The sequence below is a fragment of the Diadema setosum genome, chromosome 18, assembly GCF_964275005.1.
Source record: "Diadema setosum chromosome 18, eeDiaSeto1, whole genome shotgun sequence".
NCBI lineage: Eukaryota > Metazoa > Echinodermata > Echinoidea > Diadematoida > Diadematidae > Diadema > Diadema setosum.
This window is the reverse complement of record NC_092702.1, coordinates 11,755,171-11,782,133: the sequence shown is the minus strand read 5'-3', so window position 1 is coordinate 11,782,133 and position 26,963 is coordinate 11,755,171. Positions and strand designations below refer to the sequence as shown.

The 26,963-nt window shown below is 39.6% G+C and overlaps 1 protein-coding gene across 1 annotated transcript in view; it reads left to right on the top strand.

Moving 5' to 3' along the window:
- The window catches only part of LOC140241585 (prominin-1-A-like), a 289,128-nt gene extending 280,052 nt beyond the window's left edge, over positions 1-9,076 (top strand). The window contains exon 25 of the mRNA XM_072321318.1: positions 6,679-9,076. Within this exon, the coding sequence (XP_072177419.1) occupies positions 6,679-6,683 (5 nt within the window). The 3' untranslated portion in view covers positions 6,684-9,076. The remainder of the gene's footprint in view (positions 1-6,678) is intronic.
- The last annotated feature ends 17,887 nt before the right edge of the window (positions 9,077-26,963 follow it).

Here is a 26,963-nt window from a genome sequence, read left to right as displayed (position 1 = left end):
TGTGGAAGATGGTAAAAATATTTAAGTCTATCAATGACACCTATATTTCGTGAAATTGTTTTACAGATAACATTGACATGATCTGTCCATGTAAGTTTGTTTTCCACATGTAATACCAAGAAATTTTATAATATTAACTTGCTCAAGAGAAATATCAAATATATCACCAGGCAATATTTGTATTGAATTACTGAAAATCATAAATTTAGATTTAGCGATGTTAAGGCAAAGTTTATTAGCCTTTAATAATCCAATGTGAAACTTCTATTAATTCTGAGTTCAGGGTACGGGGGAGAATATGAGGTTTAGGGTGAGCAAAAAAAAAGATTAGAATCATCTGCAAATGGGATAAAGGATAATATTTTTGAAGATCTGTGAAAAATCATTAATATAGATTATAAAAAGTAGTGGGCCAAGCAAACTCCCTTGTGGAGCACCACTATCTATATTCAACATGTGAGAGTTTATGTTGCTAAAAGTAACAGATTGTTTTCTGTTATGTAGGTAGCTCCTGAACCACTCCAAGGCGTTCCCACAAATTCCATAATGATATAATTTCCCTAGTAGTATCTCATGATTGATGGTGTCAAAGACCCTGGAGATGTCCAGGAAGATACCTTGTGGAGCCGGGATTTGTAAAAACGCTGGGAAATGTAAAATGTCTTGCCGGGAAATGTAAAAATCTCGAAAATTGCATCAACAGGAAATGTAAAAATGTTCTATTTTGCTAGGAAATGTAAAAACCATGTACTTCAACCACAGTATTACGTACTGATGGTTTAATAGAGATGAACGCGATGTCTAACAAATTACGTAAAACTGCTCGTGAACCTTTACCGTTTTCATTTTCTTGTAAACCCCACAGCAGATTTTCACCAAATTTGGCAGATAGCATCTTTATGGTGACATGATCTTAATATGTTTAAATGAATTCCCCCCCCCCCCAGCCGAAAAGCGGGGGGGGGGGGGGGGGGTTGTATCCTCAGAGTCCCTAAACTTCGGGGGTTTTTTAGCTCACCTGAGCCAAAGGCTCAAGTGAGCTATTGCGATCGCCCTTCGTCCGGCGTCCGTTGTGCATAAACTTTTTACATTTTCATCTTCTTGAAAACCCCAAGACCGATTTTCATCAAACTTGGCAGGTAGCATCCCTAGGGGGTTAGGAACTCAATTTGTTAAAATGGGCACCATGCCCCACCCAGGTGGGGAGAGGTCCTAATGGGGCCTAAATTGGGGCCTAAATTGTATATTTTCATCTTCTTCTTGAGAACCCCATGACCAATTTTCCCCAAACTTGGCAGGTAGCATCCCTAGGGGGTTAGGATCTCAATTTGTCACTATGAGTGAGTACATTAATGACTGTAGTTTCAAGTTTGTTCATAGCAGATCCAGGGGTGCCCCTCTTGGGGGCGGGGGGGGGGGGGGGGTTGGGAAGGTCCAAATGGGGGCCTGAATTGTACATTTTCATCTTCTTCCTGAAAACCTCATGATGGATTTTCGTCAAACTTGGCAGGTAGCATCCCTAGGGGGTCAGGATCTCAATTTATCAAAATGGGCACCATGCCCCACCCAGAGGGCCCCAGGGGGCCCCAGTCCCCCCAAATTAAGGAATCTTAAAAAAATTTGGGCCCTTATTGTACATTTTCATCTTCTACTTGAGAATGCCTGGTCAAATTTTAGCAGAGCTGTGAATACTTTAGATTAGTGACTGCATGAAAGGTGAAGTTGCGATACTCAGGTGAGCGCTAGACTTGTGCGTCATGCGTCGTCCGTCGTGCGTCATGCGTCGTCCATCGTCCGTCGTGCATAGTGCGTAAACTTTTTACATTTTCATCTTCTTCTTGAAAACCCCATGACCGATTTTCACCTGATAGAGCTAAGTTTACTATGAGTTAGTACAAATGTACATTAACGACTGTAGTTTCAAGTTTGTTTGATAGCAGATCTAATTTAAAATGGGCACCATGCTCCTGCCTCCCCTCCCCCATCCCCCAAAATTAGGGAATCTTTAAAAAAGTGTTCTTCTCTAGAACCAGAAGTGATAGAGCTAAAATTGATAATATGGGAGGGGTCCAAATTTTGGCTCTAATTGTACATGCTCATCTTCTACTTGAGAATGCCTGGTCAAATTTTGGTAGAGCTGTGTGTAATGTAGATTAGCAACTGCGTGAAAGGTGAACTTGGGATACTCAGGTGCGCGCTAGACCCGCGGGTCTCTTGTTTTAATGTTGGTCTCATGGACTGTATGGCTTGTGGGTGTCAGTCTCGTGGGATGACTGGACAGTTTGACATTGAGTATAGGAGTCCTCATCTGACAACTTTTTAATGTTGCACTGAAATTACATGATACTGACACATTCTTGAGTTGACACATAAAAAAAGATGTTAGTATTTTGTTCATTTTCCAGTGCAGTGAGATTCTACCAATTCTGCTGTGCATTTTTTTAAAAGTTAATGTGATGTTTAATGGGATTGATTTCTCGACTGCTATTTAAAATACAATTTGTATTTACACCATACCCTACCATGCAGGAAGTGTATTGCAGCCTCACAGCATTGCTTTGTATATCAACATATGCATGCTCGTCTGTTTGCTGTGTGAAAATACCAGAGCTACCAAGTCTCACGCATTCTGCGTGAGACTCAAGCATTTAGGGGCCATCTCACGATCTCACGCATGACACCCATTTTTCTCACGCATCGGGCGAAGTCTGCAACTTGGGGCTGTAATAATGAGCGTAGCTCAAAAGATTAAAGTGATAGTTGCAATTGAAGGTATATTTCCCTTTTGTCTTTCAAAATAAGCAAAAAATAGTCACTTAAGTATGCACCTGATCGCTATAAATTGAGAAAGCTCCTTACCGTGGGAGGCCACAGGGGGGAAAAACCCTTTCCACACCCTCGCTCGCGCGCACATTCGCATGCCGAGATGCCGAGTCATGAAAATCTCACTCATAATTTTTTTTTGAACTTGGCATCCCTGAAATACAAGTAGACACATGTGTGTCACTTTCATCTTTGGTATTTACAGGGATCCCACCTCCCTGGTATTTACAAGGAGGTTTTATACCTGGAGTTCAACTGGCTGTAATTATTCAAACAGTTGTCAGATTTCTATTGATGTACAAAAGAATTCCACAGGTGCACTTGTGCCTTTGATGATCGATGTTCGAAGCCGCCGCCTTGCTGAGCAATCTGAAGATTCATTTTGAACGTTATCATAATGTTGGCCATATTTTGCGTATTTATTTATTCAATGAAATGAAATTTCACTTAATGATAAAGCATGTAAAACAAAAATCAATTCTGTCCAGAAATTTGTGCACTGTAAATCAGAGATGTATCATGAGAAAATGTTTAAAACTGTACCATCCTGGAAAGCTGGTTCTATCACTTTTCCGCTAATTTCCACAAATGAAACTAATATGGAATAATCTTCAAGTATAATTCTTTATTGATAGATATATCAGATTAGAGCCCGGGTATGCCCAGTTGAGTAATTTTCATCTTTATTTCAGCATTTTTTGCTCAATTTCTATTCGCGCAACTTTGTGTCTGTACCACCTACCTTTGATAAGAAGGGATAGCGAAAAGTAATTACCATCACAAAGACATAATTATCTTCCTTAGAAAGTGGCTGGTGATTATGCAATGAGACACGAGTCAGTTGTCTTCCTATCTGCGCGGCACATCCTGTTTGGCACATGCTTCAAATATTTTTGAGCAGCGGCTTCAAACATCTAGCAAAGGAAATAAGAAGGTTGTTACTCCATTCTCTTCAACCTCCTTGGTATTTATTAGTGATTTTACAGTTAAGCATGTTGTCACTATTTGCTTTCATATGCATGGACGGTGCTGTGCATTATGATGATTAATTTGCAGATCCTATCAGAACTCTGCACAGTGGATATCTGGCTACAGTGAATGATGTTGCATTTTGATTTGATACATTGTTATGTGAATTCAATTCTGTTTTTTGCATGTGTTGCTATAAGCCCTATGCTATTGCTGAAAGAAACTAAAAGATGTATCCTTTGGGAACAGTGATTAAAAAAAAAAATGTTCAAGATATGACATTAAATGCATATGTGTAGGTGTGTTGTACAACACAACATCCTATCATAAAAAATTTTCGGGATAAAGCCTAAAATATAAGAAGATATCTGGATTTTTCTCAATAAACCGTAACTGTAGACGGTTTATTCTGGAAACATTTTTATTGTAACTATTGTTCACATTTTGTATATTTAACAAAACTAAACATGGATTTTACCGATTCAATTTTTGTCTCGCCCACCGGAGGTGAAGGCGAGACTAAGGGATCCAAATGTCGTCCGTCCGTCCGTCGTCCGTCCGTCGTCCGTCACAAATGTTAAAGTTTACCTGCAAGACTCTCTTATGATGCATAACTTGGCAACTGTTACAGCAATGGCAGCCACACTTGGGTGGTAGAAGCACTAGGGGTATCTTCATGTTATGGTGTTGTCGGAGGTCATGTAATGATGTCAAAGGTCATTTGAGGTCATATATTAAAAAATATGTGCAAGACTCTCTATGTTAAAGTTTACCTGCAAGACTCTCTTTTGACAAATAACTTCACATAAGTTGCTTGGATTACAACCTAACTTGGGTCATAGATGCAGTGGGGGTACCTTCATGTTATGGTGCCGTTGGAGGTCACAGGATAAGGTCAAAGGTCATTTGAGGTCATACGTTAAAGTTTACTTGCAAGACTCTCTTATCACACGTAACTCAACACATGTTGCTACAATGGCAATCAAACTTGGGTGATGGATGTACTGGGGGTACCTTCATGTTATGGTGCCGTAAGAGGTCACATGATAAGGTCAAAGGTCATTTGAGGTCATACATTAAAGTTTACTTGCAAGACTCTCTTATCACACGTAACTCAGCACATGTTGCTACAATGGCAATCAAACTTGGATGATGGTAGATGTCTCTTGGGAAGTTGAACGTAACCACAAGGTCAAAGGTCACAGACGGGTCAACAAACTTTTAGGGCCCAATGTTAAGTTTTTAGGGCGCATTTCGTTTATGGCTCATAACTTTCGATCCCTTTGTCCGATTGTAACCAAACTTGGATGGAAGATGTCCCTTGGGAAGGTGAAGGTCGTCACAAGGTCAAAGGTCACAGACAGGGATCAACAAACTTTTAGGGCCCAATGTTATTTTTTTAGGGCGCGTTTTGATTGTGGCTCATAACTTTTGATCCCTATGTCAGTTTGTGACCAAACTTGGATGTTAGATTTCCCTTTGGGAGGTAAAGGTCATCACAAGGTCAAAAGTCACAGAAAGGGGTCAACAAATTTTTAGGGCCCAATGTTATGTTTTTATGGCACGTTTCAATTATGGCTCATTACTTTTGATCCCTTTGCCCGTTTGTGACCAAACTTGGATGGTAAATGTCCCTTGGGGTGTTGAAGGTCACCACAAGGTCAAAGGTCATAAGCAGGTCAATTAGCTTCTGGGAGTTATAAAAAATATTAATTCCTTGTACACGAATGGGCGAGACACAATTTGGCACTTGCCTTGTTTTACAGAGGTTGTTTCTATCCCTAACTCACTTTTTAGAACTATTTTAAAGCACTAATGCTGGGTATTTGTTTCCTGCAAATGGTAAATTACGCCTTTAAAGCCAATATATGTATCACAAACCATAATGAATCAATGTCTATCATGTGTCATTGGTGTTTTTACTGACATCTGTTCTAAAAATTTCCATAGACTAAGAGCACATGCTGATATGAAATTCAGGAAGAAACAATATGACCTTAAAGGTAGGGAATCCCATTTGCATGCCTTAACTGAAGAGTTGTATAAATACAGTGGTATGTTGAAGAGAGTACCATTTTAGAAACTCCCATAAAGTATTGAAAGTGGAAGATAACATAGTACATTTTTATTGACCGTTAGATTTTGAATTGAATTTTTTTCGGGGCTCACCGTAAATTCCAGTACATTACTAGGCTACCTTTGCAGACCCATGCACTGCATGTGTGTCCATCATGTATATTTTGTGAAGAAAGTTCATCAAAACTTACAAACATTTCTATATACATTCTTGCCACACACTCTATATGTTATTACATCAGCTCTTATACTTTTAGATTTGTGTTTGTAGATAAAAGAATACAGAAGACTGCAACAAAAAGGCTTAAGTGTGGCTGACACACAGAACTACTGAGTAGTTGAGTTTTGTGCATTATTCAAATTGTACATAACTGTTGACTTTCAAATTTCTCAGCAGTGGCCGAAACAAGTCCCTTAAGGTTCATATTTAATGTTTTGCTGCATTTTGGGAGGTCTGTAAAAGGTATCCCCTACCTTTAAAATGTGTCAGTCTCCTTCACTTGAGACTAAAGATACATATGTCTTACAAGTGTGATTCTTTATATCACTGTATATGTCTAGAAGTAAATCTTCTTTTTAATTTGTTTTCATAAGAGAACATCATGTGGATTTGTTAGAAAATATGCAAATATATTAGATCAAATCATGTTACTCACCAATTTCCAAAACAAACATTATTCCTGCAGAGTTCTGTCAATGCATGTTAATTTTACTTGCTATCAATCTTCCAAAATCTACTCTTATTATACGTAATCAACTAGTCAGATATTGCATTTATCAGTTGATATATCATACTTTATTTTATTACAGACTGACAATGGATGCATTCTGGATATTGACTTCTTCACATCTCCTACACAACAATATTGGCCAGTATTGGTGGAGTTCATTGTGTGCTTGGCTGTCAACGCTATCATAGACGTGTATTATCATTAATTTCTGTATATAACATCAATAATTGGCATTTATAAACTGTCTCAAAGTGGTATTAGTTAGTTGCAAAAGGTTTTCATTCTTCATTTCTACTTCAGTGTTTGAGAAATGACAAATTCACATGACAAAGTGTGGACTTGCCAACTGGTGATATATTTACCAGATATATATATATATATACCAGATATATATTTATCAGGAAGAAAATGTATTCGTTTAATGCAGTTCATGTTTTGAACATTGACCTATTTGTATTTGTTATGTTTTCTTAATGCACAGTGAGAACCAAACGTAATGTTTACAAGTTATCAATTACTGTAAATAGAGCATCAACATGTTGTAGGTTATGAGTAGTGTTATGTCATATGTATCTTTTTATGTCATTTCTGTGATTTTCAAATGCATTGTGATAAAACCATGATGCTAATCACATTTCCCATCAGTCACAGTGCTTTAATGTAGGGGGAAATATGTTTATACAAACACAGCACTATCAGAAACTCATGTCAATGTTGAAAGCTTGAGACATATTTGTGACCCCCCCCCCCCATTACATGACTGTGATAGTTACAGCATAGAAAAATGAGCAATTTCAAAAATGGAATGCTTGATGTCTGATTCATTTCCCATTCTAAATGATAGGACAAATTGCGTAATGTAGGAAAGCTTAGACTCTGCAGAATTAATTCCATGTTCACAATATCAGTATTGAACAACTACATGTGTAAGAGGCTTTCTTGATGAGGGGTCACAAAAAATTATGTTATTCCACATAATGACTAAAAAGGGTTTCTTTTGGTAGCCCAATCAGGCAATTAGAAGTCAAAATGAATTGTTATACGTGTATTTTCTTTCATTTCACGCCATCAAAATTTCTAATTCAAAGGTTTTAGCGGGCCATTAGAGAAAAAAATAGTGTTTAAAAGTGAGAAAAATAGTGAAAATTAGTTCAGTTTTTCTGGCCCAATTGGGCAACTAAGATTCGAAATATAATGATTTGTTTGCTTGTATTTTGGGCCACTACATTTCTTTTTCAGACACCAAAATTCCACATTTAAAGGTTATAGAGGCCCAAATAGACTGCGAGAGAAAAAAAGTTATGTCAATCCCATGTGTATCATGACTGTGACCGCCCAACTCAAAACCCACAGAAAAGTAGGCTAAAATTAATTTCCATTGTATTTTCTACATAGTTTGATAGACTATAAAGCTCTAAACTCTAAAATTATACACAACTTGTTAAAATTGGACCACCATGATCCATTCAAAAGGTGATTGAAATAAGAGAGTTAAGAGGTGCAGTTTCATAGGAAAGGGGAAAAAAAGAGGATTCTAAAAAGATACAGGTCACTCAGATGCGCCGAAATGAAAAACAAAATTGTTCAGAAAAAAAATGCTACTATCTCTACATTGGCTTTGTTCTAATTTTCAACATTAGGTAGAGAAGAGATTACTCTCTCGAGTGAGACAAACTTTAAAAATTGAGTTGGTCAACCCAAATGACTTATTTTGTTCCATATGATTACAGATAATCCTACTCTGCCTCTTTTTTGTGGGTTTTGAGCTGGTTGTTCACTTATATGGTGTGTAGGTACCTACCTACATATTAATAAGCTTTCTGTCTTCTCTTATTTTTGTGCCATCAATCACAAAAGACAGATGGATATTGTTTCAAAGAGGAAACAGCTGTGTGTAAACCTCGTAGAGGTATAGAATAATGCAGACTAAGTGAGAGAGTATCATGTACAATTTATGAAAGGTGTTGTGTTTGTTTTAGTGTAAGATATGCTGTAAATATTAAATAGCATATTCTTTGAAAAAAAAAAATATTTTGTAGCTTTTTGGACATGTACATAGGTTTAAGTATCTTAATAGAAATTTCTTATTTAGTCAATTTTGCATATAAAATCTTACTGCATATAATGTTGAATAATCAGCTGAGTTGATGGAAACAAAAAGTGCCAATGTTCATAGACGTACATGTTTTATTCCTCTGTACAAGTCAGTTTCTCCCAAGCCAATCAAATTTCAATGAGTTTCGAAGAAAAGTCATTAAAGGATAAGTTCACCTTCATTAACATAAGGATTGAGAGAATGTAGCAATATTAGTAGAACACATCAGTGAAAGTTTGAGGAAAATTGGACAATCTGTTTAAAAGTTACGAATATTTTAAGTATCTGCGCAGTCAATGCTGGAAGAGAAGACTACTACAGTGTATGATGTCACATGCATACAACTATTGTATAAGGAAAATAAAAAGAGAATTTCACAAAACTTTACTTTTTGAATAAAGTGCACATTTCTTCAACTTGCTACTGAGGTATGTTAAGGTTAATATTATTCCCCCTGCCTTCTGAAAGAGAGAAGTCAAGTGTTCTTTTGTTATGCGAGAAAAATGGAAATATGTTGAATTTTCTTTATTCTTTCGCTATATCGTTGTTGTACTCATGTGACATCACAAGCTATAGTAGTCTTTTCATCCAGCCGTGACTGAGCAGAAACCTCAAAAATTCATAACTTTTTAACAGATTGTCCGATTTTGCTCGAACTCTCACTGATGTGTTCTACTGATATTGATGCATTCACTCAACCCACATGTCTATGAAGGTGAACTTGTCCTTTAAGTTTGTATCACTTATGTTGAATTACACAGCAAAGTGTAATGAAGCAATGTCAAATGCACCAAGCATTCATTTTGTTTGTAAACACAAGACTTGCAAGTGCACCCATTACAGATACCACAAAAGTCTGTGGGAGCACAAGAAAATTTTAACACTTTGTTCATACTTTAAATATACACACAGAGACTACATGCACACTGCACACACACTTGTGATTGTTTTCTTGGAAGGCCACATACTGATGAGAGTATAATGTAAAGCCAGGAGGCAAGAAGATCAAAAATTTGTATGAGTTGACCTAATTATATGAGGGTTTTTTATGAGTGTCTTAATTTTTTTTTTAGAAAAGTCCTTTCTGTAAGAGAGTTGCATAAATTATGTGATTGGAGAGGTTAAGAAAAGTGAGTTCAGTTTGTGTATGTACGTAAACCACAAAACAATTTATATGAACGGTGCTTAACCAAAATGCAAATTCCAGGCGCACAATGAAATAATGATGTTTGGTTTATAAATTATATTCCTATTTGTTCCAGCTAATTCCATTTGTAACAGGAGTGTGAAGGTACAGTACATATGTTCTGTTTATTAATGCCTCAATAATGAGTCAAGGCATGTCTTCCTGTGTCTGTAGACCAAAACTTCACATCTGGGCTGCTGGTGTCCAGTGGCTTATCTGGGGGGGGGGGGGGGGGGGGGGGGGGGGTGGGCAAGGGGGGCACGTGCCCCAGGCGCCACTCCTTGGGGGCGCCAAAAACGGAAGAAAAAACAAAAAAAAACCTCGCCCAAACGAGTTTTTCAATTTACTTCATTAGCAATTCAATATACTACCTCCAAATCATGTATGAGTCATAATAATAATAATAATATTAGTGGCTACTTGTATTATATAGCACATAGGTCCACTTTTCAGTGCTCATGGCGCTTCAAAAATGAAAAGATATCATATACTTACATACATATACATATTCAAACATGTCAACAAAGAAGAAAATGGAAAACAAAACAAATACGTATGTACCAAATAAAGAATACAACATACATATACCAATTACAAATACAATATTGATCCAACATTAATGACATACAGCAATTACAGTTTGTAATGAAAGGTGTTGTGTTTGTTTTAGCGTAAGGTATGCTGTAAATATTGAATAGCATATTCTTTGAAAAAAATGTTTTGTAGCTTTAAATATGCATCACAGACATTTCCTCATTAAAAACAAAAGAACAACAAAAATCAGTATACACAGTGTTTATAGCTGAATACCCATTTTTGGACACAAGGGGGGCGACACATGATTATGAGAAATTTAAAGTACAAGTTTCATGTTTGACAACTTAGGGTGCTTTATTATTCCACTTTTTTCTGCAGTTCTGCCAAATTTAAGGTACATATGTAGTTGCCTTGCAGTGATCACAAAAAAAGGTCTATATAAGGGTGCAGTTTTAGCAATGGCGTATCTAGGAAAAACGTGATTCACAACCAAATACATGTACTGAAGAAAACTCCAGCATTTCCTTTGCAATGATACAAGAATTTTGACTCTCTACAACTTATATATGCCACTCTCCAGCTTATATATCGTCGGCCTCATGCCAAAAGGGCCTTAACACCATAGACTTTCTATACTGTTAGGGCCCTTTTGGCATGAGGTCGACGATATGCCTTTTATCAATTAGCCACCACATCATTATTGAGAATTATACAATGTAACTATTTGCCAACCTAAGTGAAAAATCAAAGGAGCTCACTTGCTGCGCTCGCTTGCACTAACTCTATGCTTTGTGAATTTTTTTTTCAGTTTGTCAGTATATATCACCATTCATAAATCCAGCCTGACCAGCCATCATATCATAATGTTAATAATTACTTGAATTATTAACCATATATTGAAGAGAATCCCATACTTCCTATATACGAACATTTTCAGAAAATGCTCACACTGATTTGTAAGTTTTAGCAAGCTTTTGGATTCAATTGTCGCATGATCTGTTATTTTATATACAGGGCAAGCCACCATATAACAGTGTGCCAGCATTGTATGATTTACAAGTACAACGAACTATGAGATAAGTGCAATGTTTCCTACACAGAAATATACAAATTTTGACTCACTCGCTCGTACTAATTTAGAGTATTTTTTCAAGTCCTCAGTTTGTTGGTATAAATCGTTATCTATAAGGCCGTCACTATATCTTGGTTGTCTGCTTTGATTTGCAAACGTACATAGCTTGTGAGCAGAAATTACAGCACCTTCTGCTGACATCTTTTTCTGTGATTAATATTTCAGTGCAAATTAGATGTTCATAATGTTTGTAAAGTTGACCACAATTTTTGGATAGGTTTTTTAGCTCACCTGGGCCAAAGGCTCGAGTGAGCTGTTGTGATCACTTGCCATCCGTCATCCGTTGTGCTTAAACTTTTTACATTTTCATCTTCTTCTTGAAAACCCCATGACAAATTTTCACCAAACTTGGCAGGTAGCATCCCTAGGGGGATAGGATCTCAATTTGTTTAAATGGGCACCGAAAATCTTTTCCTCTAGAACCAGAAGTAATAGAACTAAGTTAATACTGTGAGTTAGTGCATTAATGAGTGTAGATTCAAGGTTCTTTTTATGGCAAATCCAGGAGGGTTTATTGCCACTTGGTCTAATATCAGATGGTCTATTCTTTCCAGTTCGTCTAACACCACTACGGCTAAACTCATTTGGTCTACCATCAATTTCATCTAATGCCTATTTGGTCTAATCCTCACTTGGTCTAATGCCCAGTTTGGCTAATTATTGTTTTGTCTCATGACCAGAGATGGTCTTATCGCGATTTTGTCTCCATGGATTTTTCCTCATTTTGTCTAATAACCTGTGGGTATTAGACGAAATGGCCATAGCCCATCTGATAAGTAGACCAACTGGTAAACTCGTAAGTGCCAATTGAACTAAATAGTCATTAGATGAACTGGTTGTAAACGAAACGGCATTAGACCAAGTGGGTTGAGACTAAATGGCTATGAGACGAAGTGGGAGTAGACCAACTGACATGGGCGTAAATCCCGGGGGGGATGAATCCCCCCCCCCCCCCCCCGAAATGGAGGAGGGGGGATGGCCTGTACAATCATCCCCCCCCCCCCTGAAATTTGAGGAAAAAAAGGAGGAAGCAGAAATGTGATTTTATCAATTTTGGCATATTGCATGACGTTCGTACGCCCGTCTTCAGACGGGTAGAGCTGAACAGTATTCTATCTTGTAGGATAATGTATACTTACTCAAGCGCTCGCTCACTTCGCTCGCTCGCGAAGGAAGTAATATCTACATAAGGTATGGTCGAGACATTAACAACGTTAAACAGTGTAGGCCTACATATAAACATGCTATGACATGAGCAACTCGGGACCATCTGCAAATTATGTACCAAAACAAACAAACAAACAAACAATTAAAAAACTATATCGCCATAATTGAATCCCCTCCATTTCCTGAATCATTCCTGAAACAATGATGACTCAGTCAGGATACATCATGGGTATACCCAGGATGGTCGCTTTGTCACTTCGACACCCCCTCGCTGGTCATATCTCCCCCCATCATGAACATAAACCAACACCCTTGACTACCAGTGGCAGATCCAGGGGGGCGCACCAGGCGCCCCACCCCCCCCCCCCCCCCTTAATTTCCAAAGTGAAAAAATATAGCTGCAAACGGCAGTTTTTGGACTGTTAAATGTCCAAATTTTCAAGCTCGCTCGCATTTAATCGCTATGCCATTCTCCTGATGTTGCTGCCAGTAATTGCCAGCAGTTGCGAACGTTGTGCCCCCTTAATTTCCAAAGCGAAAAAGTATAGCTACAAACAGCAATTTTTGGACTGTAAAATGTCAAAATTTCAAGCTCGCTCACTCCGCTCGCTGCATTTAATCGTTTAATCGTAATTGCCAGCAGTTGCGCCCGTTAAACATTTATAGCTATATTCAAACGACAGTTTTGGGACTGTAAAATGTCAAAATTTTCAAGCTCGCTGCTCCACTCGCCTGCATTTAATCGTTGTGCCATTCTCCTTATGTCACTGCAATTGCCAGCAGTTGCGCCCGCTGCGCCCCCCCCCCCCCCCCCTTAATTCCAAAGCGAAAAAATATAGCTACAAACGGCAGTTTTTAGACTGCAAAATGTCAACATTTTCAAGCTCGCTCGCTTTGCTCGCTCGCATCTAATCATTATGCCATTCTCCTGATGTTGCTGCCAGTAATTGTCAGCAGTTGCTCCTGGTGCCCCCCCCCTTAATTTCCAAAGCGAAAACAATGTAGGTTCTAGCTACAAACAGCATTTTGGGGTCTGTAAAATATAGCTACAAATGGCAGTTTTTGACTGTAAAATGTCAAAATTTTCAAGCTCGCTCACTTCGCTCGCTCGCATCTAATCACTGTTCTAGCTACAAACAGCATTTTGGGGACTGTGAAATGTCAACATTTTCAAGCTTGCTCGCCCACATTTGATCGTTATGCCATTCTCCTGATGTTGCTGTCAGTAATTGCCAGCAGTTGGCGCCCGGTGCGCCTCTCCCCCTTAAATTCCAAAGTGAAAAGATATACCTACAAACGACAGTTTTTGGACTGAAAAATATCAACATTTTCAAGCTCGCTCACTCCACTCGCTCGCATTTAATCGTCATGCCATTCTCCTGATGTTGCTGCCAATAACTGCCAGCAGTTGCACCCGGTGCACCGCCATTTACAACATCAAAATGCAAAAAGTTCTCACGTAGGAGGGGGAACATCCCCCTCCCACACCCTCACCCTCCACCCCCCCCCCCCTCGCTTGGGTTAGGTCGTGTTCATGATATTCAGTGTAAGAATTGATACAAGAAGTTTATTTATATGATAGCATTTTATGGCTAAATTGTTTAACAATAATCGACATTAAAATATATTGCTACCTTAAACAAGTGGGACTGTTTCAAGTCGACAAAACGCGCAAAAACATGCACCGCTCCCTCGCACAGGTATTTCAAAAAACAAAAAAAAGTCTTCGTACTTTAAGGTCTGATTTTCTGCCGAAAGTCGCCTGACAAGCCAAAAAAAAGTGTGTGAGTGTGTGTGTGTGTGGGGGGGGGGGGGGGGCGGGGGGCACCAAGCTTCACCAAGCCCCCCCCCCCCCCCCCAAGGCTGTGCCGGTCCACTTATGGGCTTTTAATTGTGGTGATGGTGACTATCCGATCATCCCCCCCACAGAACGGATATACGCCATTGCCAAGTGTTAGATAACCACATAGGAGTGCTTCCCTTTAATAGAGCCTGGAGGTGGGGGGGGGGGGAGGGAAGGGTCAAAATGGGGGCTTAGATTATACATTTTTATATTCTTCTTGAAAACCCCAGGATGTTTTTTGACCAATTGGAGCTGGGGGTCCAAATTTGGGCCTAAATTGTCCATTTTCATCTTCTTCTTGAGAATGCATGGTCAAATTTTTACCAAACTTGGCAAGTATTATCTCTTGGGTAATGGAATATGTATGCACCATTCCCCACCCAGGGGGAATGCACAAAATCATCTCATTCTTTCCAATCAGAAGTGATCAGCTAAGCTAGTGCTACAGATTAGGGGGGGGGGAATGAGCTGGGGGAGTCCCCCTCACGCCACATTTTCATCTTCTTCTTGAAAATGCATGGTCAGATTTTTACCAAATTTGCAAGGGTTTTTTTTTTTTATTCTTTATTTGAATTTCATTCAATGCCACAAGAGTCTCATTCACAAAAACAAAGGAAACATTGTATAAAGACAAATAATACTATACACAAACATTGCACAGAGATATGTCAATCTTAACTATATGACTTATTTGACCATAAAACAAAATCCTTTTTTGTTTGTTTGGATTTTTTTTTTCTCTCACAGAGTGCCCAAAACTGGGGACATGGTAGTTTGCTCAGGACAATTGGGCACATTTCACCACTTGTTTCTTGACAACAACAACAACAACAACAAATATATATATATATATATATATACATATATAATGTGAAGCGGGCTTGGCCTCGTACGTGGTGGGTACTGCATCATTGGTATATGTGAGACGGAAGGAAAACTTGCAGTATAGACGTTGCAGTGGTGTTCAGTCTTGCCTTTATTCCCCGAGCTTTCGGCTATTTCACTAGCCTTTTTCAAGGGCTTGATGAGACATAACATAGAGCAAAATAGCAACCAATTTGCATGCATTTGAACAGAAATAGAAATAGAAATAGTAATAACAAGAAGCCAATCAAACGGAATATAGGCAGTGGCACCAATTCGCATACATTTCAACAGAATAAGGCAGACAACAGAACAAAAACAAAAACAAAAAACAGAAAACAAAGCAAAAGAAACATGGGCAGCAATATTACATTCGCTCCAACGGAAAGGTAGTATTATCACATACACTTGCGGTGAAAAAATACAGTTGTAGTAGTAGTTTAGTATAGGTAATACCAACGGCAATACATAAACCAACATAAATTAAAGCACAATAGTTACCTTTAGGGCGTGGGGATTTGCTTGTGTGTGGTGTGTGTGGTGTCCGGAGGGTGAGTGTGACTTCGTACATGTAATGCGGGGGCAGTGAAGTGTGAGGGGTGATGTGGCGTGGGGGTATTTGGGACGGTGACACAGTAATAATTACATGCCTTGGAAGGTCATTCGCTCCGTGAAACTCTTTTATAAGATATAGGTACAAGGTCTTTATAGTAAATAAGGTGCACCTACATTCTTGACACTGTGAGTCGGTGCTCAATAAACTTCAAAACTTCTCGTACGTTCTGGATAGAGATTAAAACAGAACCTATGAAAAATTAAGGATCGGCATTAATTCCATGTGGACGTAAAGTTCAAAGTTTAGATATCCAGTACGATTCTCGTTTGAGTATGATATGGCTTTCCTTCTTTTTGATGAGTTCAACACCTGTGATTTGTACATCCCGAACTGAGTGATTTGGTAGGTTAAAATGTAAGGTGTAGGGAAGGATTTTGCGGCTGGAGGTGTTGTGGTTGATAATCTCAGAACGTGTGTTGTTCAGGCGGGTGTACAGAGACGTTTGAGTTTTACCGACATACTGTAGGCCACATTGACAGCATGTGATGAGGTATATTACCCAAGATGATTTGCAGTTAATGTAGTCTGTGATGAAGTAGGTTTTCTTTGTTGATGAGCTTGTGAATGTGTGTGTGTCTTTGATGTGCTGGTGCAGGATGCATTTTTTTGACTTACATTGGTAGAAACCAGGCGTTGAAGAGCTGATGTCTGTAGGTGTGCTGTGGAACTGTGGTGGGGTTGGGTGGGGTGGGCTTGGAGAATTGTGTGAGTTAGTGTTTGTTGTTGATTCAGAGCTTTGTAGGGCGTCTTCCTGAATTGCGTCTACAAGCATGGATATTGTTTGTGTTTGTGTATGTTCTTCATGATCTGTGGCTGGAGTGTGTTGTTTGGGTGATGTGGCATTCACTAGCATGTCCCGTAGCGTTCTACTACGTCGGAAGGATGTGATGGGTGGCCTTGGGAAGATATTTCGTAGGGTATCGCATTCGCTGATGATGGAGAAATGTTTGTGGATGATGCGCGAGACGTTGGCTGTGGCGGGTGTGTATGTGATAGGGAAGTGTATGTTGTTTGTTGTGGTTCGTTCCTTGTATGAGAGGAGATTTTCCCTAGTGATTTGTGATGCTCGCGAGATAGATTTGTTTACCATTTTGGTATTGTAATTTCTGTCTTTGAGGTGCATTTTTAGTTGTTCTAAGTGGTGAGAGGTCTTGGGGTCTGAACAGATGCTGTCGGAGACCTTCGTCGACATAGTTTTGGGATGACATCACTACTACTGCCGAGCCTTTGTCGGCTGGCTTGATGACAATTTGATCATTGTTTCTCAGAGCTCTTAGAGCCTTCCGTTCACCTTTGGTCTGATTGTCCGAACACCTACGTGATTCATGTTTTCGGGCGGAGTCTAAGATTTCTCTTTCTACGTTTTCAAAAAACAGACCCAGGCGTGGATTTTCGGTGCGTGGGGTCCAGAGACTTTTCTTTTTGATTAGCGATTTAAGTCTATCTGTTTCAGGATGGGGGTTGTGCCGACTTTCGGCATCAGTCGTGTTTTGACCAGTTTGATTTTTTTCAGCATAGTATGCTTTCAGACTCATTTTCCTTTTGAGTTCATTTACATCTGCTTGTAATTGAAGAGTGTCGATAAGGGGAGGGGTGGGACAGAAATTCAACCCTTTGGACAAAAGTGTGACTTCAGAGTGAGAGAGGTTGTAATCAGAAAGATTTACAATTTGTACACTGGGTTGGGAAGGAATTAGCTCTTTGTTGGACGTTCTAGCTACGTTTCTAAGCGAATTCCGTCGCTTTTTGAAGGCACTTTTGTTGTACCGTCTTACTTTGTTTCTGTTTGTGCGAGCAAAGCGAGAGCGGTCAGCCGAGGCGCGCGTGTTATTTTCGCAATGAGGGCAGCGACCGCCTCCGTCTTTGTCTCCGCATTTTGAAGACTGCATGTGCTTTTTCACTTCATTGCACAGTTCATCATCCCTTATTAGTTTGTTTTTCTTTGTTACACTCATGATACGTGACTTATCTACGACATGACCATGGATAAAATTTATTGTCTTATGGTAGTTCCCGGAAGTGGTCTTAGTAAATAACATCTTTCTAGCCTCCTTTAGAGAGTTTTCTTGGTGTAATATTCTCTCTTCTAAGAGGTCAATTGTGATATCTCGAAGTTGGCAGGATGCATGCCAAAGAACTAAGTTCCATTTCTTTTCCATGTTCTCAGTGTGCTCAAAAGAACAGACTTTTTTGATTAAGAGTCCTTTTGGTACTAAGTCTCTGTCGCGGTACATCAGAAGATATTTTTGGTGTAACTTGAGGCGATGGAGTGACTCGGTCTGTTTGCGGACATGTCGAACTATATGTTTGAGATCCTCTGTGTGAGACGTTGAGCTCACCCTCCGGACACCACACACACCACACACAAGCAAATCCCCACGCCCTAAAGGTAACTATTGTGCTTTAATTTATGTTGGTTTATGTATTGCCGTTGGTATTACCTATACCAAACTACTACTACAACTGTATTTTTTCACCGCAAGTGTATGTGATAATACTACCTTTCCGTTGGAGCGAATGTAATATTGCTGCCCATGTTTCTTTTGCTTTGTTTTCTGTTTTTTGTTTTTGTTTTTGTTCTGTTGTCTGCCTTATTCTGTTGAAATGTATGCAAATTGGTGCCACTGCCTATATTCCGTTTGATTGGCTTCTTGTTATTACTATTTCTATTTCTATTTCTGTTCAAATGCATGCAAATTGGTTGCTATTTTGCTCTTATGTTATGTCTCATCAAGCCCTTGAAAAAGGCTAGTGAAATAGCCGAAAGCTCGGGGAATAAAGGCAAGACTGAACACCACTGCAACGTCTATACTGCAAGTTTTCCTTCCGTCTTACATATATATACATATATATATATATATATATATATATATATATATATATATATATATATATCATATATAAAGAGTAAAAACAGTCATATAAAAACACTGCAGGAGCCAAAAAATTGGACTGACATTTCGGTCAAAGACCTTTGTCAAAGTAAGTCTGACTCAATTACTTTGATGAAGGTCTTTGACCGAAACGTTTTGGCTCCTGCGGTGTTCTTATACGACTGTTCTAACTCTTGATATCTATTTATTACACACCAACGCAGAACTTTCATACATATATATATATATATGTTTCATTATTCCTTATTTTTGTTTGCTATAAACCGTCCAATTAAAACCAAAAACTATAAGAAATAAAATCTAAATTCAGTTTAGAAAATACAATTTGAAAAAATACTACGTTCCATGAAGTGTGTAGGCGCAGACATCAAGAAATACATGTACAAATTTTTGAATTTCCCCACTTGAACAATCTGAACAAGGAGCTTGCTCCTTGGCCTCAGTACTGTTAGCCCACACACAAGCCGCATTTACACCTACTAACATCGCGATATTTTGGTTCCACCGTTTACACTTGCGCAAAAATTTGCGGAGTTTGAGCTTCACAAAAATCGCGAATTTTTGGTCGGTAGGGCGCATGTGTAATTTACCTCTTTTTAACATGGTAGCTGAGTGGAAGCGCACGCTATTTTGTTCGTTTTCACTGCAGTGCAGTATACACATATGTATTTTGTTTACAGCTAGCTGGTTGGAACGTTGAGCCAGGGCTTTTTATCATCAGTACAATGCACACGTGCATTTGTGTTTCTCGAGTGTAAACTTACGGTAAAACTACATAGCTTGCTATATTAAATCACTTAGTAGTAGGTGTGTAAAACTTCATCTAAGTATGAGAAAGCTGATGAAAGCGGCATTCAGGAGGATCATGAAATTTCACCGATATTACAACGAAAGTGAGAAGCAGGCTTGTTTTTTTAAGAATTGGTATTTTATCAGGCGACAGCAAGAACTCACCGTTGTTTTACCGACACTTGTTACGTACTCCTGTATTCCACAAACAATGTAATATATAATACCGAGAGCAGTGTGGGCACTCCCAAAATCAATGCATTTCTGGGAGAACATTATTTTGTTAAGTCATCATGGGGTGATGATACGTGGTTGTAGAACTTCAGGTCTGCTACTAGTTTTCATTATTACACCCTGTAGTTTCATAAGGGAGAGGGAGGTGAGAGATCACGAGCCGATCAAGGATCGGCCGTTTAGACCTGTACAGCATGTACCGTGTACCAGTACTCTGGCCAATGACCAACGTACTCTCTACACGTCCCAAAGGGGATCGGGAGCGTGCGTAAACTCCCGGTGCAATCCGAGATTGAAAGTCACGTGATGAAAACTTGTGATATTTCTGCAGCTGGGGTTTACAATCGCTAACTTCGCCTCAAACATCGCGATGTTTCAAAAAATCACACTCCTGCTGGCGATTTTTCTGGCGATGTTTCGAGGGCGTTTGGGTGTAGTTGCGTAGCAACTTGCACCCAAATGTCACGATTTCAGAAAAATCGTGATTTTTCCAAGTAAGTGTAAATGGGCCTACAGATGCAAAGCATGCATCACATACCTCCAGGGATTGCATGCCCCTATAGAAGCCCTCAAAGCTGCCCCCCTCCCCATGCGACACCCCAGTTTTCTCAGGTAGTAGTCTGCAAGAATGCATGGAAGGTGAACTTGCGATACTCGGGTGAGTACGACACCCCTGGGTCTCTTAGGAGTTAGCATGGCTATCACCAGACTTTTTCATGTAGGCTAATGGATGCTACAGCTGTGGTCCACACAATGTTACAATAAATTGTAGAAACGACCTTTTTTTTATAAGCATGCAACTCTATAGAGAACGGTTGTAAGTAGAAATTTATGTGACAGCAATCAAGGAAATGTTATTGCCAAGGTAATAGAATATTCTCTTTGCAATTGGGCACCATTCCCCACCTCGGGGCTCCAAGGGACACAATGCTGGGGGGGGGGGGGGGGAACAAAGCCACCAAATAAGAAATCTTTACGAATCTCCTATCTAGAAATAGAAGGGATAAGCCAAGTTAGTGCTGTACTATTTGTTATCTTGAAAACACATGATCTTTTGTTACCGAACCCAGTGCATCATGACAAGTGTGACAATTCATGTACTTAATACAAGGACCACAAAACCTTGTTTTTCAAATAAGAAAAAAAGAAAAATATTGTTATAACTTGGAATACTCTGAGAATAAATACATTTGTGAATGCACTTTCAAGGTTAGTCATAGTAGATCCAGGGGTTAGGCGGGAATCAAATGCCCCCATAGAAAGCCCTCAAAGCCCCCCACCCCCCCCCCCCCCGAGTCTTTTGTTATGTTTTCTTTTTTTTTGGGGGGGGGGAGGAGTTACCATGGCTTATCACCAGATTTTTTCATATCATGGATGCTACAGCTGTGGTCCTCACAAGGTTACAGTAAAGTGTGGGAAGGTCCTTTTTTTTTTAATAAGCATGCCACTCAATAGAAAAAGGTTGTAAGTAGAAATTTATGTATGGAAAAATGAGCAACTAAAATGGTATTCCATCGGGATTCGAACCCGAGACCTCCATATGCTAGCCCGGTGCTCTACCGACTGAGCTCTCGAAAGCCCTAGTACAGTGTTTGTCCCAGAACCCCTTAATTCTCAATGCACGAATGGTTAGAAGCTATAGCAGTGTGTATGTGTGTGACACACAAAGCACACTTAAACCTGACATAAACCCAAAGGATAAATCAACTTTGGGATAAATGTGAGGGATCACCAAAGTGATGCAGTTTTTTGGGTATGTAACAAACGCAAACAGATGGAAACTGACCAGAAATGAATATAATTTATAAGTGGAAAAAATGAGCAAAGAAAATGGGATTCCATTGGGATTCGAACCCAAGACCTCTGGATGTGACAGTAATCAAGGAAATGCTTATGATATACAAGACTAGTGTATGGTACTAGTATGTGACGTAGCAATACTATCTGTCTGCCTCACATATTACTAAAGTGAAGAGTTTGCATTCTTTGAACACTTAGATGTTTGCTACTTGACCTTTCTACTGAAATGTGTTTTTTACCATTTTACTGGTATATGTACATGTAGCACTATTGAGGTCTGTCCCATTGTTTTGAATTTCAATGCTCTCAAAAACTAAATTGTCTATTAGAATTAGAAGAACTTTGTACCTTTTGCTTTTTGCTAGCTCTGAATGTGCTTATTGACTTTTCAGCTGTTGTCAGATTGAGAAATCTGCAATTTAACATAAACTGTGATCAACTCTAAAAAGAATGATAAAAGCATCCATGAACAGGCAAAAAAAAAAATGGGGATAATAGACAGTTGACTCGTGTATGTGTACATGATGAACTGCCATGATCATTCAATATAGACAGTGAATGTAAAGCTCTTGTTGCTTGCAGTAAAATGCATGTGGTGTGTGTTAAAGGTGAAAATTAATAATTGAAGATAGTTGCAGCAGATTTTTGAAGTGTATAAAAGTGAAATGCATATGTGCAATATAATTATAGTCATGTGCAATTTGTGTGTACAGTTCTCTGACAGGACCCTTTTTGATGATTATGATAATGGCAGTGAATTATGATTCTCATCATTGCTATAGGAGTCTGTTTCCACATGATTGGATAATCCACTCAATTGATGTGCAGGCTGAACAAACAGAATTGCCATTTGTTATACAACTGTATTTATCTGATAATCTATAATGTTTGAATGTTCACAATAAACAACACTGATCACACATCAGCTGAATTTGTGGTTCACGTTTACTGTGACTGACCAAACACGGTCTCCATGTTGTTAGCTTCTGCTTAACATAGCGATACATTTCGGAGTCGTGTGCATACATTACTGGGTCGCGTGCATACATGGTATGGTATCCTTAAAACAACAAAACAAATTGAAACAAATAACACTTGCGATACTACATTCCTCCTCACCTTGGATAGAATGTTAAACCTTATTACAAAAAAAAAGAATTTAGCTAAGGAGCAACTGACTGTTATTTGTGACTCCTTAATTGCCAGAATGTACTCAACAAATTTAATTACCAAAACCCAAATAATTTTTTCTTTGTAATTAATGACAAAACACTTTTAACAATAAACCAAAACTGCTGATCAAAACATCCAACCTGTCATTATTTTTCTTTTTATGTGTGTTCATTACCAAATATGTATTTTGAATACATATACACCATAAATAATATATATTTTTTTTTTAACTTCTTGAGTTTCACTGAACTGTGTTTTCTTCCTTTAAATCTTAGTAACAATGCACTATACAAAAATCAGCCTCATGCAAACTCAAGGCTGCATAAACAGGTTTCTTTCAAAACTCCAAATAAAACATATCACCAGCTAACTTTCGCTTATGTTTTCTTCACCATAAAATTACAGTGGGACCTTTATCTTTTCACTCATAGTTCTCTGCTACTTCTACTTCCTCTTTTTTTTTTTTTTTTTTTTTTTTTTTTTTTTTTTTTTTAATCATACAAAACACGTATTTGTCATCTAATCTACTGAACTTTCAAAACACAGGTGAAATTTCTTTGTCAAGTTGACAAATGTAACCTGAGAACCATGAACACTGGAAAACTATGTAAAACCGTTTGGCACATAACAATCCATATATCATTCACTAGTATAATGATGGAAACCCACAAGATATGAAAATCCATGCATGTACAATACATCTGGTCTCTGATATGAGTGACTGACAGAAAGAATACATGGCTGTACTGCCAATAAACTTTTCATCTGCATGTATAACAGTACGCAAAAAAATTACAGTATGGGTACACCTTCTGAAAAAAATAACAAAACGCAATGTGAAAGGTGGTTAGGTTATTATCATCACCATGAGTGGACTAACATCCAGCTGCTTTATAACTGTGTGAAGAAAAAATAAACTTGCATAGTTGCTTTATGCACATCTTAATATCCATTCAGTGAAACACATTACTCTTTTTCAATATTATACTGTCGATGATAACCGTTACAATAATGTGGTCTGTCAATCAAAAAAATTTGACTATATGTTCTGGTAAACATACTTCAAAAAAATAAAAATAGTTGGTCACACAATGTCATCCGAATTGTGATTTTCGTGACATACATTGTATATACTTTTATACAAAGTATGATTGTGGAGGAACATAAAAATCAAACAAAGTTAAAAATCATCTCGTTATGTGTCTGCCACTCGTAGACACTTTCAAAATCATCGAAAAAAAAAAAACAATTTCAATAAGCAGTAGAATACACTTTTGTCTTTTTAGTGTCAATTTTGTATCATCAGGTAAGCATTATTTCACTTTTTTTGACAAAAAGTCAATACACAAAATCACGAAAACGAAATGGAGGACGGCGCTCGCGACGTGGATTGCGCCGTGGTACAGCAGGTGGTGAATGACCTGCTGGCAATGGGACATCACGTGCGTTAGGAGCAATATCTGTTTCGATGTCATCATCATCATCATCATGACGATTGGAAGGGACTGGACCGCTATACAGCTTGAAACGCGAACAGTTGCGTGTGATGTAATGATTGGCACAACGAACTGTAATGCGAGATCCACGCTTTCTCACAACTTTGTATGGCTGCGGAAGATATGGCGACTGGTGCTTTGGAACCATTCCATCTCTACGAACAAGCACCGTATCGCCAACAGCGATTTGAGACGTTTGAGTCTTGCCGCGGCTGTCTGCATAGTTCTTCATACGTTGTTTCTTGTCTCCATCGCGATCGCGAACAGAAGCATCGAGGTCAGTGCGATGCTGTTGGGATGGTGCTTCTGGAAGACGCGTGCGTAGCGGTCGTCCGAAGAGAAGGGTCGCTGGGGGGACCCCTGTAGTAGAGTGTGGTGTTGCACGATAGTTACGCAAGAACTTGTATATTTCTTGCTTCCAACATTTGCGTTCCGCGATAGCACAGCGATAGACTTTCTTGAGTGTCTTCATGAATCGTTCGACCTCACCATTTGCTTGAGGCCAACGCGGTGTAACTTTCCTGTGTCTGAACCCCAAATAGTGGGCAAACTGGCTGAATTCCGCTCCGTTGAAGGGTGGGCCGTTATCAGTACGGACCACAGTGGGAACTCCAAAGCTTGAGAAGATCCGGTCAAGTTTCGGAATGACCAGACTTGCTGCAGTAGAGGAAACAATCTCTACCTCAACGAAACGCGAGTAATCATCAATGACGACCAACATGTGGTCACCGCTAGGAAGGTCGGCGAAGTCTATGCTGACTTCTGTCCAAGGTTGTTGCGGAAGCTCAGTCATTCTAAGTGGTTCCTTGGCATGCTCAACTGTATTCATCTGACAAGACAAACAATCGCGAACTGTGTGTTCAGTCATACGATCTATGGAAGGGAACCACACCTTCTCACGCAACAGAGCCTTTGTCTTGGTTATGCCTTGATGGCCCTCGTGTGCTATGTCAATGATACGCTGTCGAAGAGAGCGTGGGATGACAATACGATGATCACGAAGAAGCATGCTACCGCCATCCGATACTGTGAGTTGATCTCGTACTTCATGCAGGCTTCTATATTCAGACTGTAATGACGCATCTGCAGACGCTGCAAGGTCATTCCAGCTGTCCTTCTGGATAGCTCGAATACAGTTCTGAAGGACATCATCTGTGCTTGTTGCAGATACTAAGTCCTCATACGTGACCGTCTTGGGAATCGCGTGTGCTGCAATGAACGAGACTTGTTGTTCAGCGATTTCTTCTTCTGCTGATGATCCTGTGCTCTGGGCGATACGTGGGTGACGCGACATATAGTCGGCTGGGTTCAATTTTCCAGGATGGTATTGGACCTGGAAGTCGTACGCTTGGAGCCGCAGTAACCAGCGTTCTATGCGTATGGGTGGCTTTGAATTGGCGTTGTTGAACATTGCCAACAGTGGCTTGTGATCTGTGGTTACAACAAATGATCCGCCGTACAGATAGATGTGGAAGTGTCTGACAGCCCATGTTATGGCAAGTGCCTCCCTTTCTGTTTGCGAATAGCGTTGCTCTGTTGGCGTCAATGACCGACTAGCCAGTGCGATAGGGATGACCGACTGTGTTCGCGAGTCATGCTGGACGAGAATGGCCCCAAGGCCAAGGGGGCCTGCATCCACGATAACCTCTGTGGGATTTGCTGGGTTGAAATAGCCCATAGTACAATGTTTGGAGACAAGTTCCTTGATGCGATTGAAGGCTGATGTTTGAGATGGTCCCCAAGACCATGGCACATCAGCCTTTGTTAGTTGTCGTAGAGGAGCAGAGATGGACGCAAGGTCTGGAATGAAACGAGCACAGTATGTCACCATGCCTAGAAAACTGCGCACCTCTGAGACGTTCTGTGGCTCTGTGACAGCGTTGATTGCGTCAACCTTTCGCGGATCAGGGCTGATACCATTGGCTGTGAAGACATGCCCAAAGTACACTACGCGATCTGTACTAAAGACACACTTAGCGGGGTTGAGAGTCAAGTTCACCTTGCGAAGACGTTGCATGACAGCATCAAGTCGTGCGTCATGTTCTGCTTGACTGCGACCGAAAACAAGGAGATCATCACTGATATTCAGCACACCTGGTAGGTCCTGAAAAGTAGACTGTATTGCGTGCTGAAAAACCTCGGCCGCCGAACAAAGACCGAAATTGAGACGTTTGTACCGGAACAGCCCAACATGTGTAGAAAAGACTGTGTACTGACGCGACTCTTCATCAAGCTCTATCTGGTGATAACCTGAATTTAAGTCTAACGTGCTGAATGTTGTTGCTCCATTGAGGGCTGCGATAAGATCGTCAACAGTTGGAATGACGTGACGTTCGCGTTTGATGGCGGTGTTGACATTTCGCATATCAACGCAGATGCGAATGGCCTCGCTATTACGCTTGGGTACGACTGTGATGGGCGAGACCCACGGCGTTGGTGAGTTCTCGACCTTCTCGATGATATCGTTCTCCAACAATCGATCAAGCTCCTGTACCACTTTATCGCGCATGTGGAACGGGATTCGACGATGAGGAATGG